The sequence below is a fragment of the Spinacia oleracea genome, chromosome 4, assembly GCF_020520425.1.
Source record: "Spinacia oleracea cultivar Varoflay chromosome 4, BTI_SOV_V1, whole genome shotgun sequence".
In the NCBI taxonomy this organism is placed as follows: Eukaryota; Viridiplantae; Streptophyta; class Magnoliopsida; order Caryophyllales; family Amaranthaceae; genus Spinacia; species Spinacia oleracea.
Window position 1 is genome coordinate 181,662,785 of NC_079490.1, and position 15,776 is coordinate 181,678,560.

Sequence of the window (15,776 nt, forward strand, 5' to 3'; positions counted from 1 at the left end):
ATTTAAATAAAAATAAACTCAAGTAAAATAGATGTGTAACTCCTAACATTTTCATAAACATCTACTGAGTAAGTTGTTTACTTCTTGTTATAATACAAAATTATGACCCACCACCAAGATTAGAAAAAATAGCTAGAACACATGAATGTGTTATAATATTATCTACGATTATAAAGGATCATTTCACCTTTACATAAATCATATTTAGAATTCTCAAACTCGGTAAAATTAGATTAAAAGATTTATGTTTGCAATGACTTACGTGCTGATACCCCTTGCTACAATGGTCACTACTAAGCTGTTACAACATCTACTCTAACTGCGCAAACCTGTGTTCGATTCTTCTCAAGAGGATAAGTAACCAAATTTTTAATTGCAGATCAAAACCATTTTACGGGATCATTTTAGTCATGAAAAGATCAAAAAATTAGATAATTTAATTTTTTGGTTACTCGTTTCCTTTATGGGGAATGCACTCATTGCTTTTATGGGAAATTAAAAATAATTAATTGTTGATTGTGTTGGGAACTTAAAACCAATTTGAAATTCAAAATTAAATTTCAAAACACATTTCAAATTTCAGTTTGAAATTTTCAAAAGAGATAGAATCTTTTAAAGTTAAGGTGGCATATTATGAGTGGTGGTGTGCAAGATGCTCTTGCACACCTTGTGTACTTCTATCATCATCCGGTTTACTAGGACGGTTTTGCCTTTTCCCAAATATCAAGGGAGTAAAGGACAACATGCTGCCAATTTACTGGATCACGTGCTTGACATGTGATATTTCGCCGCTTTTCCATGTCGAGAATTCAATAGACGCGGGAAATCGTCGAGAAATAACGTGGACTTCTTTTTGCAATGACAGTTTACCACAGTGTCGAGGCCCTTGTGTCGAGATTCCATGCCTTTTGTAATAGTGGGTGGAGTTATCTGTACATGAGAACTTCCCAAGGGCCACTAGAAGGTGTTGCAATCAACATCTTTACATGAATTGCAAGAATGGAGGTTGGAGTGGAGAACTTTTTCACAAGTTGTTCTGGATAGCTGCAAATACTTACAACCCCTTTGTTTATAACAAGGAAATAGAGAAGATCACTGAGTTTGATCCAAATGCAACAAAATACTTGGACAAATGTACTGAGAAGTGGTCCAGGCATCAGTTTGATCCAAAAGTGTGTTGTGATCATAACACAACTGACTTTGTGGAATCATTCAATACGCTGACCAAGTCATACAGGGATTTACCAGTGTTGACACTATTTGAAGGTAAACTCTTCTGTTTCTATTCTACTTGGCTTATTTTGTCTGTTGTTTCATTATTCTTGCATCTTATGTTCCTTTGTTTGTTCTATTCCTTTGCAGCAATAAGAAACTGAGCCATGTAGAGAATTGAGGTTAGGTTTGACAAAGCTGCCAGCATAGAACCTCACCACTTAACTGAGTATGCTAGACAGGAACTAATTGAGCTAAGAAGTGCAGAGTCAAGGTTTTGCTACTATACTCCTTGTGGTGGTGGGGAGTATGAGGTGAGGGATGACCATGTACATTTCCCAATGAGGATAGACACCAAGAAATGTGGATGTGGAGTATGGCAGGTCTCTGGAATCCCTTGTAAACATGGTTTGAGGGTGATTTACAACCAGAGACTTAGCCATGAAGATTTTGTGGCTGAATTTTTCAAAGGTGCTGCCTATAAACAGACATATGCAATGCCTGACCCCACTCAGTGGCCTGAGTACTCCCTTCCCACCATTAAACCTCCTGGGATCAAGAGGAGTGCTGGTAGACCTCCTAAACAGAGAAGGGGGGGGGGGGTGCCATGGAAGCTAAGAAGAGGAAGAGGCATAGTTTAGTATAGTGTGAAAAATGCAAGGAAATGGACCACAATGCAATGACATGCAAGTATGGTACTGGCACATCCAAGGCTCCACTAAAATAGAGAGCTCCAACAAAGAAGAGGAAGCATCATCCGATGGTGCAAGTACATCCAAGGCACCACGAAAGGGGAAGAAATCAAAGCAAGCATGAGGCAGAGCTGCATTAAGACTTTTTGGGGGGTAGTATGACTTTTTGATTTAGGATAAAATAGAAAATAACACCACATGTAAATGGTGCATATATTTTGGATTAGTTAAGCTAAAATAGTTCCATAATGTGGGTTTTTGTGCATATGTAGTTATGCAAAAATAAGTAATTGCTTGTTGAGTATTCACTTCATGAGTACAAAAGGTAAGATTACAAACATCAATATTCCCATTTGAATTACAACTTTAACTAGTTTTTGTTGTTGTTTTAGCTTCTTCTTCATTTCCTTCATTTCTTCTTGCATCTTACTGTTTCCCGGATTTTCAACACTTTCTCCTTCGTCGACGCTCCCTCTGTTTTGTGCTTCATGCTGGTAACAACCATGTTGTTGCTGCTGCCCCCTATTTTCATATTCAATTACCCCCTTGCACCATTTTAGATTGTTGCATGGATCACACTTGTAGTATAACCTTTGTGAATTGACTGTTGTATCGGAGCTACGAATGGCAAATTTCCTCCCATAATAACAAATTTTATTTGGGACTCTAACATACGTGGACTCATTATGTGTGGATGATGATTTTGAATGATAACTCATGACCCAAAATGAGATGAAACTACAACAAAACAATTTGATGACTAAGTAAACACTCAAAACAGGATTATTTGTACTAAAACAATAAGCAACGACTATTTTTCAATCCCAAAAACTAGCCGTTGAGTTTTAAAAAGGTAATTTTTACATTTGGGCATTTGGTGAATTAAAAAGTAGGCTAATGACGGACTAACGGCAAGTCATTAGTAAGGATAGTTTGGGTGTTATATTAAAGGCGAGGGCATTTGGTGAATGTTTTATAGGTGAGAGACATTTGGTGAATTTCGTGAAAATTGAGGGTATTTCATAAAAAAATCTGTAATTAGAACATAACCGAAACTGGAAGAAAACAGGCAAGAAGAACTAGAGAAAGACGGAAAGAAATCCAAGACTCAAAGTTAGGGATGTACGGCGGGTCCCATAAATTCGGCCGAGGCGGCGGAGCACGTGGCGGTGCTTCCGCTAACAAGCGAAACTCATACCCTCCACCGCCCCCTCAACGTCCCTCCTCTGCTGGACGGCCTTCTCTATCCTCCCGCATACCGCCATCGTCTTCGGCGGCGACTCCTCCGCCGGCGACTCAATCTGAGGAATCCTTCAGCCTCGTCCCCGGAAATCCTCTCTCCTTCACCGCCATCATTCGCCTCGCTCCTGACCTCATTGATGAGATCAAGCGCGTGGAGACTCAAGGTGGTGCTGCTCGGATTAAATTTGATTCTAACCCTAATAATCCTCCCGGCAATGTAAGTATTTTTTGCTTTTTCGGTCTTCATTCAAATCATTATAGTTTTACTTTGGTTGAATTTAGATTTCTGTTTGTTAATTTGATCAAATATTAGTAAGTATATATTTTTGCTAAGAATTCTGATTGTTCGTAGTTTTATTCCGTGTATTTGGAATTAGAATTTTCTTTCGTAATGTAAATTGAACTAGAAATGTTGCTTAGTACAAGTGTAGAAAGCCATGAATTTCTAAAATTATTGATCTTGTTCAAGAGTAAATATGGGAAATTTGGAGTAGAAAAGACTATGGAAATCCTCAAGTTAAATGTGGTATCTTTTGGAAAACTATGTATGAAGTACATTGTTTGGTCACATCCATGAGCGCTTAGTTTAAAAAAGCGCGCCTAGGCGCAAGGCTCACCTAGGCTCAGCCTTCGGCGCCTTGAGCTCTCCAGGCTCACTGATGTCAACCAGGCGCGCGCCTCCGTGCGCCTTTGTGCGCCTTAGGTAAGGCGCAAGGCGCAACGCCTTGTGTGCCTTCAGTCTTCAGGCGCGATAGGATGACGTGGATCTTTTATTTACATTTTTTTCTTTTTAATGATATAAACACACCCCATATGACCTATCAACGGTCATATCTTTACAACCTTAGCTTTTTGGGTAGTGGAAGTAGCATAAAATTAGTTAATTTTCATATTTCCAGCTTGTAATACCATGGAAGGTTCTAATTCTGGCACTCCATCGACGGGAACACGCAATGCTTATGAACCGGCAAGAAAATATGGCATTCCAATAAAAACATGTTGTTTTGAGTATAAATTATGTTAAATTTTTTTCTATACCGAATTTTAAGGTTTTTTAGAAAATTATGTGCGCCTTGTATCTAGAAGGCGCGCGGCTGAGCCTTGCGCCTTGCGCCTAGGCTCCATGACCCTTGTGCGCCTTAGTGCGCCTTGCGCCTTTTTAAACTAAGCATGAGCGTGAGCCAAGTTGGTTTGAGCAGAAGATGCACTTTTGGAAGAAGCCGAGGTAGGTCAAAGATGACTTGGATGGAGGGAGTTAAGGATGACATGGAGAAACTGGTGTTGCAGGAGCAATAGCGCTTAGAAGTGAATGGAAGAAGAGGACCTTTGTCGACGACCGTTGGATATAAAATCTTTGGTTCATACAGCCGAGCAATCCTATTCGGACAAGTAGAAAAGAATTAGCATTTCTATTGTTTGGTTGGAAGTCTTGAATGTTTATTTATTCAATTATATTTCTGTGCATATGGTTTAGAATTTGGAGCTCATTGCTATGCTTCTAGTATGGCTATTTTAGGTCTGCTAGTAGGCAAGCTTCTGTGAGGCTCTTCAGGAAACTGCTGGACAGGATGCATTTTCAAACTGATTATTTACTTGACTTTAGTATATCCTTTAATCGCAAGTTTAAGGGGGTTCAGTGTGCTTTTATTTGAAAATTCTTATGAGGAATGGTTATTTAACGTGCTTCTCTTGGCAGATAAATTTATTTTTCAATTCCAATATATAGTTCTTTGTATCCTCGACTGATTTATTTTTCCACGAAGTTGATAAGTTCAGTTAATTTTTGAGTTCTTGTTATTATTTAACTCTGTTGTGAAACTGAAGTACTCAATTTCTCTCAGGTTATTGATGTGGGTGGCAAGGAATATCGATTTACATGGTCTCATGAAATGGGCGGCCTTTGTGACATCTATGAAGAACGTCAGAGTTGTGAAGATGGTAATGGTTTACTTGTTGAATCTGGATGTTCATGGCGCAAGCTGAATGTGCAGCGTGTTTTAGACGAGTCCACTAAGAAGCAGGTCAAGAAGCGATCAGAAGAATATGAGCAAAAACTCAAATCACGCAAGTATGTTATACAGGTCACACACATATGCATATTTACATTTATTTGTATATATGCATGTATATGTATATATTATCTTTTCCTCTTCATACTTTAATCTTTGTGGCTGAGAAAATGCAGTGTGATAAATGTCTCTCTACCTACTGTATTGTCGAAAATCTTCTTGCGGTACAGGATTGATGTTGTTATACATCATTTTGCATTTACAATTTGTTATGGTTTAGAAGGTATAGTTCAGGTCTTATGTATTCAAGCTTTTGGAATCTTGCCGTTGAATGTGAATCTTGGTTCATGTTGCTGATAAATTTATTAAAAAAACTGTTCAAATGCCTGTCCTTATGCTCCTACTTGCATTGTTGTATGATTTATGTCTGAAATGTAGGTTGTTTTTGTCAATTTACAGAATACTTGGATTTGGTTTCTCCATGTAGGCAGTCCTTGTCAATGTAGAGTATAGACAGTTTAGTTGCTGAACTAATTCTTAGGTGGCTTTTGTTATTTCATTTGATGAAATTCATCTTGGTCGATCCATTATTTAGTCATCACTTATGTGAGTACTAGAAATGCAGCTGTTTAGATAAATATCTGGGGTATATTGAGATAGATGGGATATTGTTAATCACGATGCATAATTAGGAAGGTTTTTGTGATGGGTGAATTTCTTTAATGTTGTGATCTATGACAGGGAATAGTCCTTTGTTGGTTATGCTTGGTTTAAGTACGAAGAGATTATGCTTGTCGTGTCACCCCTCCTCCTATCAATATCATGTGATATTTTCTTATAGTTCATAACTTAGTCACTTGTGATTATTAAATTCTTGACAGGGCTATCGTCTTGGACCAATGCAATCCCTCTATGAAGAGTCAAATGCAAGCATTAGCTGCTGCTGAGGGTGAGTATCAGCCAATTTACATTCTTCGGTAAAGAAACAGAAAAGGAACTTGTTTAGATGAATCTGTTAGGATGAACGAACTGTGTGTAAATAATGGATCAATGACATGAGGTGAACATTTGATGGATGTATCACCAAAGTTCTTTTGTGCAGGCATTTTTTTAGCTGCAGTACTTAAATTAGAGATTAGAGTCCGTGAATATATAATTTCCTGTTTCCGGGGTTCTTTTTTCCCCTTTTGGAGTTGGGTTGGGTTGGGTGGGGTGTGGGGGGGGGGGGGGGGGGGGAGAGGGAGGAGGGTTATGGAAGCTAATCCCTACTTGTGGGTGAGCAACCAATTCTTGACTCAAAATATCGGAAGCTATAACTTATAATACGAAAAACTGACAGGAACGATCCCAAGTTCCGTTCCCAACTATCGTCATTCTTCCCATAATAATCCCATCTCTAAGTAATTCTAGAATAATCCAACTATTGTTTATTGCTAATATTTCTGATCTCAGATCTCATTCTTTTGTAGCTAGTCCATGGAAGTCAAAACCAAAAAACAAGAGATTTTTTGAGCCATCACAAGGTAAGGCTACCTTTATTTTGTTCATCTATTCTTCTTCAATCTTTTCCTTTTCCTAATGTTTGCTGTTTTCATATGTTTTAGTCAGTGGACATCCTAAGCCTGTGAAGTCAACTACTGTATCCTCCTCAACTGCTACTGCAAAAGGAAGGCAGTCAACTTCACCTCTGCCTTCACCCCAGAATCAGTCTGTTCCTTTGACATCTGCTTTTGTAAGAAGAACTGCAACTGAAAGTCAAATCGTTGCAGAGAATCCAACAACTAACCAAACAAGGGAAAAGGAAAATGCTGTTAGCTCTGGGAATGTTTTCCCTTCCCAGGTTTCCGGCGGGATGCTAGAAGCAGTAGTGCCCAGGGATCAAGGAGCTGGAATATCGGATCTGTGGAACTTGCTTGTAACACTGCTGAAAGAGAGTCCAAAAGGAATGAGTATAAAGGTAAATAAGTGTTGGATTTCTTTCTGAAGGTTTTTTACTGCCTAACAGTTTATTTTTTATTCAAAAAATCCTTTTCCCCCCTTTTTGTTTATTTGCTACAACTAGAAATAACAAAGGTTTTTTTCTCCTGTATTTATAATGTCTAGGCGTTGGAGAAAGCTGTTGGAGATATGACTTCTAACTCTCTTCGCAAGATTGAGCCGATTCTTAAGAAAGTGAGTGTAAAATTGTTTTTGTCATTAAGAGTTTTTAACATAATGTTTTCTGATGAGATCCACTGCTATAGATTGCAACTTGTGAACCTTCTGGAAGATATATTTTGAAGTCGGGTGTGGAGCTGGAAAGCTTGAAGAGGTCATATTCTGATATTGGGAGGTAAGCGTTGTCCTTGTGTTTCTGACCTTTTAAATGACGAAAGAAGTGGAAATTGGGATATAATTTTTCTTCTAACATTATCATTTAGGTATGCGGTCAGTTTGAGCTTGTTGAAAAGGCAAGAAAATTTTATATTGGGAGAATTTTACCCTTTCTAGTCAACAAATAATGACTTTGGTCTTTTATTTTTTATTTGATCAGTCAGGGTTCTGCTGTTCATGAAAAAAAATTTTGTTGTCTAATTCGTTGCTATAATCCTTTAAAGTTCTAATATTTTCATCTATCAGTACTACTGTCTAATTTGTTATTATCATCCTTTGAGGTTCTAGTATTAAAACAAAATATGTCTTTAATTTCATTGTTGCTGTTTAGATATTGTTCAGTTATTGTTTTTTGTGATAGGCTTCACTTTGAACCTTTACGAAATCTAGTTGGTTTAGTAGATTAATTGGAACACAGCCATGACCAGGAATCTTTGTTAATATTTTTTTTCAATAGTAAGAAGAGAAATTTTATAGCTCATCAAAACAGTTAATTACACTTACACTAGGCCCAGGCCTTTTGCAACGATCCTTTGGGAAGTATCATACCTTCTAGGAAGGGCTTCCCCTAACCCAAGGACACAAAAAAGAAACACAAAAACTATTCAAGCCAGCGAATAAAACCAATTTATATCATGAGAACTAACTTTCTTAGGCATCACAGCCGCAATCCTAACCTTTACATCATGTTGAATCAGTTAACCGTCTTTTGGGGTCTCAAAAACGTCTTGTTCCAGACTACATTGTTCCTTTGCTTCCAAATGTGATAAATCTGAGCAGTATAACAACAGTGAACTACTCTCTTTCTGAACCACCCAGAAGGATACTTCAGCATCCATTTACTGTTTTTGTTCAGCTTCCTGAATTTATAATGAATGTGCATCCACTCACTGATACTGTTGCAACATATTTTTCTGTAATGACAAGAGAAGAAAATATGGTCCCTGTTTCTGGAGCATCACCACATAAAAGAACATGAAACATCTTGACACACCCCATAATTAGCCAACCTTTGCTTAGTCTTTAATCTACTAAGCATTGCTAGCCGAGCTATGAAACTAAGTTTAAGAATGCACAACCTGTTCCAAACCCATGACCCCACCGTGTAACCTTTACCAGCTCTAGCTGACCAGTCATTTCCTACATAACCACTTTTCATTTTGTCCTTGACTTTACAAATCATTTTCCAACCCCTTTCCAGCCCGGGGATGCTGTTTTAGGAGGCATCTTTGTTATGCTTATTGGAAAAGTAAGTTTATTGCAGAGTCTAGCTGCATAACCTTTATTGTGGTGGCCATCATTCCCTTCATGATGTTTTTTGTTTTTCAGCTCTCCTGAAGACAATAACCAGAAGCAGTTTGTTCCAGAAGATAATCATGGTGGAGTACCGGCTCCAGACTCAGGAATTGCAGGGAAATCCCCAGCTCAGGATGTGGAGGAACAAGTACAAATATTAGATGAAGAGTTAAATGTGATTGAGAAATTTGATGCCTCACAACAATTCACCGATTTATTTGGTGATGATGAACCCCTTGACAACAACGAAGGACAAGCCGTGAGAACTAATGACAATAAATGTGAGAGTGATAGTGATAGTGGAAGTAGTGATAGTGGCAGCGATAGTGCAAGCCGAAGTAGAAGCCCTGCAGGAAGTGGGAGTGCTAGTAGCAGTGATAGTGACGGTGATGATTCTTCTTCCCACAGCAAAGAGGCATCTGATGTGGATGTTGATATAATGAGTGACGATGATAAAGAACCCAGGAATTTACTAGGTACTGAACATGGGTTATCTACAGCACCTGTTCCATGGAGTATGCCTGAAGTGATGCCCCTACAAGATGGAAGAAATGGAGATCAAGATGGCTATGCATCTGAGGATGTTGATATTGAGAACGATTTTCCTGATGATAATGTATCTCAGCTGGCAACAGCCCCTCGCAATCTTGGTATAATTACTGAGAAATTGAGGACTGTTTCACCAGACCATGATCAAAATCAACCATGTAATAAGGCGGATGTTATTACTGAGCACGATGTTGGAGATGAATTTCAACGTGAGAATCACAGTTTTGCTAAGTCTGGAGGTAAATCCAAAAGAGGATCTAATTTGATCCAGTTTGAGCATAATGGTGACCATGACAATAGATTTAAAGAAAATTCTGCTCAGCCGTCAATGTCTAGGCATATCTTGGGGAGTCCGCCGAAACATTTTGCTGACTTAATAAATGAAGACATTCATGAGAGCCAAAACTTGCAAAAATCAAAACAGCCCAACAGGGATGATAGTGCTAACGCACATTTAGGCGTGCAGAATGGATATAACTATGTTGTTCCCAGTAAATCTGCTGTCGAGTCACTACAGTCTGGTCGAAGGCCTGCTGCACGTTCCTACAATACTGAACCTATTGATAAAGCTGTGAAGAATCCTTCAAATTTGGGAGTAGAATTAAAATTCCAGAAGCCTAATTCTTCTACACAAGAAGGTTATTCGAAACACGAAGATAAGGATTACGGAGAGGCACAGGATGAAGAGGATGGCTCAAATGAGAAAGTAAATGGGAAGTATAAAGAAAGTCCTCGTGGTCAGAAGCACTCATTACGGCCGGAGTCCCACCACAGAAAGCATAGTGAATGGGATAAAAATTCCCATTCACTTGGGACTTCTTCGAGGTTGCGCACGGGGTCTTCACTGAAGGATAGTGGCAAGGCTGAGTTTGACCGGTCTCCTGCTGACAGAAGATTGCTCCATAGAGAACTATCAGACCTGGAGTTGGGCGAACTTCGTGAGCCCTTGCCTGAGGAACCAGCAGGGAATAAAAGGCAGTTTGATAGATTAGGCTCCTTCAGGCAATCAGAGACAGAATTAGGAACCTCAGTGTCTCGGAATCCAGAGTTGAAGAGCAAATCTACTAGCAAGCCAATCGTGGATTCAGGAAACACTTCCCCTCCCGATGCAAGAGGAGCTCCTAATATTTCTTACAGTTCTTCCAGGAGAAGGTCTCTAGAGCCGCATGTTGAAGATAATTATCGGCCTCATGGGGATTTACAATCACAGCTACAACAGTCGAGGAGTGGTCAAGCTGAAGTTGGCTCCCTCCCTATCAAAGTAGTGGATCATAGCAGATCGGGGTACACTGAAAATGTTGCTAATCAAGGAACCGAGGCTGAAGGTTATGGAGAAACACACAAAAAGTCACAAATTAACTCACAACGTGAAGACTCCAGACAAGAAATTGGTTCACGTAAGGGGAAAGGAAGTAAGTCAAGAAAATCTAACGCATCAAAAGATGCTAATGATTTGACCAAAAAGAAAAAAGATGCTAGTGATTTGACCAAAAAGAAAAAACATGGTAGTGAGAGAAGAAGAGATGTTCCAAGTACCCAAGGTGTTACAAATAAGCGCAAAAGGAGTGAATCCTTTTCGGATGAAAATACTTCATACTTTAAGTATGAAAAGGAAGAGCCAGAACTCAAGGGACCAATTGAAAGTTTCTCTCAGTAAGTAATTTTAGTACTTCGTGCTTGTTTTCATGAATGAAAGTCTTTTCTGATCATCTGATGGCTTTGTGGTGCCTGTATAACTTTTTGGAGTTATAGAAACAGCTACACTATTTTGTGCCCAGAACTTCTCTTCAATGATTTCTCTTTAATTTGTGTCCTTAGGTATAAAGAATACGTGCAGGAGTACCGTGAGAAGTATGAAAGTTACTGTTCCCTGATCAAGATCTTGGAGAGCTACAGGTATTATACCTTACTGCTATTTCAACTCCCTGACAACTCCCCTTTCACCCTGTAAAGCGGGTGTGATTTGTCATCGATATTTTAAAATACTTTTATGTTAAAAAAGGTCTTCTTTCTTTTTCGTTTGGTTTATATATTTTTTTTTGAAGGAATGAGTTTCAGAAGTTGGGGATGGACCTTGACAGTGCTAAAGGTACAGAGACATATTACGACATTTTGGCACAGCTGAGAGAAAGTTATAACCGGTGTGGAATGGTATGCATTTGTGTGTATCGGTTTAGAGTTGGCTGAATTCTTTACTTCTCCCTGCCTCAAAAGTAATGGATATTCAACTACGTAAACGTTTGATTAATTAAATCATACTTCGTATACAGTAACAAATGCAAACCTGAAAAAGCTGCTTAAACTTTTAATTGTCCTATTTTGTTATCTGTGAATCTGTGATCTAAGAAGCATGTGTATATACTGCTTTTCATAGATTGACATGGTTTAATTGGTCAACTGAACAATGGATGCTTTCCTGTTGTATGGTTACATGTCTACCTTACTTTTTGCTGTGTAACAAGACAAGGTTGCATACTTGCATGGATTGTCTCTCTTTTATCTAGCTCTTAATCTCCTATGTTGATAAATACATATGAACTTTATATAAATGGAATATTTTGCTTTCGAGCCTTTGCGTTTCCCGTTTCACAAGATACTTGCATCTATGGTTTTGTCCTAGATTTCTACCGTTATCAGCACTCTTGATTTTCTTTTATTCTTTATATTTTGTGAATGTTGGTTCGTACAAGCTTCTGATTAAGTCTTCAAATCGTTGTTACTCTGCAGCGGCATAAACGACAAAAGAAACTATTTCTTGTGCTTCATGAAGAGTTGAAGGTATTACTCAATGTTTTTCCTCTTCCTCCTGTTTTACTCATCATGTCCTTTGTATTTTTATTAATGTGAATATGTTGTCATTGCAGCATCTGAAGCGGATGATTATGGACTTTGCCTCAGACATAAGGGATTAAATTTGGCTACTAAGCTCAATCATCAATTTTCCATGTTCAAGCCCGTTTGCAAATTTTCCTGTTGATCATTTTTGGGATATAATTGCAAATTTGCAATGCCGGTGGAACCACAATGAACTTCAGAGTATATAATCGAAGATGACCTGAGCACGGACATTAAATGGCCTGTTCAGTTAAGGATTTCACGTCATTGTGCATTTCTGCGGAAGGAGATAAGGCAAAAGGCTCGTAAGATTAAATAGCTGTATATGTAGATTATATATGTGATATAGGATGAACAAAGTGAACTGATTTCTTTTCGAGATAAGTTCTCGATTTGTACTCATTTTTGGCTCTTGTGGAAATAAATATCAGTAATTTAGTTGTATGATGATATACCCGTAGCTTTGAGTGTAACTGCTGCTGAGTTCGGTTAGCTTGCACGATCGTCACATGCTTTTGGCAAAAGGTCTTGCACGCATAAGTTGTAACTATCGTTTTTTTTGTAATTTTTTTTACCTATTTTTTTTTGTAAATTTTAATGTGTTTTGATTAACTTTTATATTATAAAAAATATTGATAGATAAACATTTTATACGATTAAATGATTAAATTTATATATTATTAGTAATTTTGAAGAAATAATTTTATTAAAATGAAAATTTTTATCGCTAAAAATAGATTACCTTTACGTATACGGAGTATAAGATGAACTCCAATGGTGAAAAAAGGAACCTGCTTACAAAAAAAATGAGTATGTGAGCAGGTAGCCCACCATTGGTACAACAATGACATAAGCAGCTGTTAAAATCGTGTAGCTATTTTGGGCTACGTAGATGAAAAAAATATAACTCAAATAAATAAATTATTTAAATTAAATATTATAGAGAGCTACAAAGTATTGTAACCCACCAATGTGAAAATTTATAGTTTTAATCAATTGTAGTTAAAAATTTGATGTGGCACACTTAGCCACAATATCTTGTAGCTCACCATTGGAGTTGCTCTAAGGGTAACTTTTACTCTGTTGTACAATATTTATTGTACATCCCTTATAAATAAGTATTTGTGTACTTTTGAATCATTGACTGATTATAATAAAAATGTAAATCAGACAAAGATAGTACGGTGACATTTCCCCCTTTTCCTATCCAAAATACTTAGAAGTTGCAACATGTACTCCCATGGTATCAAATAGTAACATACCCTGGGCTAGTGGGCTCCCATTGTTTTTTTCACATAATCAATCTCATATGGGATTAAAATTTAAATCTAAAATAGCAATCTCACATAAAATTTTAAATTTTAGATCAATCACAGCTAAGGGTTTCATACCATGAGGATACAGGTAGCGTTTTCGAAAATACTCCACGCTCAAGAACCCTAATTTTTTCGAGAAACATCAAGCGTTAAAATGTACGACATCAATTTGTCAGAGGATTAGGTGCAGCAAATACAAATCAAATTGTCGGTAAAATCATTGATACACATGTGTTTCCAAATCACTAATCCGGAAATGATACTTTGATTGAGTATTTAAGTGAGCATTTTATAAGTTAATTTACTTGTATGTCGTTATAATTTTTCAAATGAAGTGGAAAAAGAATTTTGTTACTCCTATGTATATCAGGACATCGGCAAAATTATAACACCCACACAGCCAATTTTGCAGTTTCAATTTTTCATAGAGGGTAATGAATCTAGAACTAAATTTAGATATATCATAGTTTCTAAATCCAGATTTTATATTTTGGATAAGACACGTACAATATTTAGATGCATTTTAATATTTTCGAACAATAAACATTGTAGATTTGTAGCTAACTAGCTATATAGTTGTTTAAGAGAATTTTTATATACTTTTATTGTTATCTTTTACTCCCTCTGTTCCTAAATGTTGTTCCCATTTCCTTTTTTGTCATTCCTAAATGTTATTCCCAACTGAATAATTTTTATTTTTGGCCATGATTTTTTTACCAAATTACCCTAATAGTCCCCACTATTTACCAAAAAAAACCCTAAGATTCTACCATTTTTCCAACCTCAATTTTCCACCATCCTTATTTAATTAATTTATCATTCCCCATAACCCTAGCCCCATCCCCTTTATATCCCGTCTCTTTCTCTCCCTCTCTCATTCATTTCTCACCCACTCCTTCTGATTTATCTCTCTCTCTCTCTCTCTCTCTCTCTCTCTCTCTCTCTCTCTCTATTTTGTTACTCTGTTTTCGGAAAATCTAGGTTTTCCGCCTCTGTTTTCTGTTTCTCTCTTCAAATCTCTCAGATATGAAGGATTTTCGACCCATTTTTTTTTCATATAATCTCATCGGAATCACATTCCGTGCAGATCCCCTCTCTTTTTGTCTCATGTTTTGTCTCTAATCGGTGTTGCGAGTTGATTTGTATCGAAAAAATCGAGAGAGAAAAGTAAGAGATCTTTAGGGTTTTCTTATTATCAATGGGTTCGTCTTCCTCTAGATCTCTTGGTCAGTCTTTTTTAGGTAGTTATGGTCAAAGAATTCCTGATCCCAACTGTGATTGGGGATCAAACTGTCACTGTCCCAACAATGAGCTTTCCTACTTTCACGAGTATTTGTATAATCGGATGATGGCCCAAAAAAATACGAGTACTCATAACTATCTGAAAAAATGGTTTGAGAAGAGGGAAGTGGAGCCAGGGGAGGAGGTTGAATCAAAATACGACGATCGGAAGCCCACACCCTCAGATCTGCAATTTTTCGGGGATGAAGAAGATGATGAGGTATAAATTTTGATTGTTTTCGATTTTTTTACTTTTTTCGTGGGTGAAATGAAAAAATTAGGGTTCAGATTCTTTTGCATGAGTTTACTTCGTTGATCTGAAATATTTGGATTTTTTTGGGATTTGTTGGATTTAATCGACATTTTTATGTGATTTGTTGGGATTCATTCGCTTATTATGATAGATAAATAACAAAATATGATATGGGTTCATGTGCATGTGTAAAATTCGTTGATCTGATTTTTCTGTAAATTGTTTGGGATTTTTTTGGATTGAATCGGGTTTTATTTGTGATTTGTTTGGGTTATTTCGCTGATTTTGATATGAAAATGACAAAATCTGATATTTGTTCATGTGCATGTGTAAAAGTCGTTGATCTGTAATATTCAGTTTTTTGGGAATTTTGGGACTTAATCGGGATATTTTTGTGATTTGTTGGGATTAAATAGCTGATCATGATATTAAAATGACAAAATCTGATATGGCTTCATTTACATGTGTAAAATTCGTTGATGTGATTTTTTTGGAATTTTTTTGGGATTTATTTGGAATTTATTTGGGACTTTTTTTATTGAATCTGGATTTTTGTATTATTTGTTGGGATTGACTCGCTGATTATGAAATTAAAATGACAACATATGAAATTTGTTCATGTCCATGTCCTTTAATCGTTGATCTGAAATTCTTTGTGTTTAATTGAGTACTTTGTTCTGTTTTTCTTGTGTTTCCTCTGTTTAATATGATGATACTA

The 15,776-nt window shown here is 37.1% G+C and overlaps 2 protein-coding genes across 3 annotated transcripts; both read left to right on the forward strand.

The window, feature by feature from the left end:
- The first annotated feature begins 986 nt into the window (after positions 1 to 986).
- LOC130472244 (uncharacterized) lies at positions 987 to 1,853 on the forward strand. Its single transcript, XM_056842764.1, has 2 exons — positions 987 to 1,266; positions 1,423 to 1,853. Exons 1-2 carry the CDS (start codon positions 987 to 989, stop codon positions 1,851 to 1,853), a joined length of 711 nt encoding a protein of 236 aa, XP_056698742.1.
- A 1,039-nt stretch (positions 1,854 to 2,892) lies between these two features.
- LOC110798067 (uncharacterized) lies at positions 2,893 to 12,660 on the forward strand. Of its 2 annotated transcripts, XM_022003198.2 has the most exons (12): positions 2,893 to 3,363; positions 4,988 to 5,214; positions 6,037 to 6,104; positions 6,625 to 6,678; positions 6,760 to 7,112; positions 7,259 to 7,327; positions 7,399 to 7,487; positions 8,858 to 11,026; positions 11,192 to 11,269; positions 11,419 to 11,524; positions 12,101 to 12,151; positions 12,238 to 12,660. In XM_022003198.2, the coding sequence occupies exons 1-12, from the start codon at positions 3,025 to 3,027 to the stop codon at positions 12,283 to 12,285; spliced, it is 3,651 nt and encodes a 1,216-aa protein (XP_021858890.2). In that variant the 5' UTR covers positions 2,893 to 3,024; the 3' UTR covers positions 12,286 to 12,660. The 2 variants fall into 2 exon arrangements, with proteins under 2 accessions (XP_021858890.2, XP_056699117.1); XM_056843139.1 differs by lacking the exon at positions 2,893 to 3,363 and having other exon boundaries at positions 5,094 to 5,227.
- Positions 12,661 to 15,776: the final 3,116 nt, after the last annotated feature.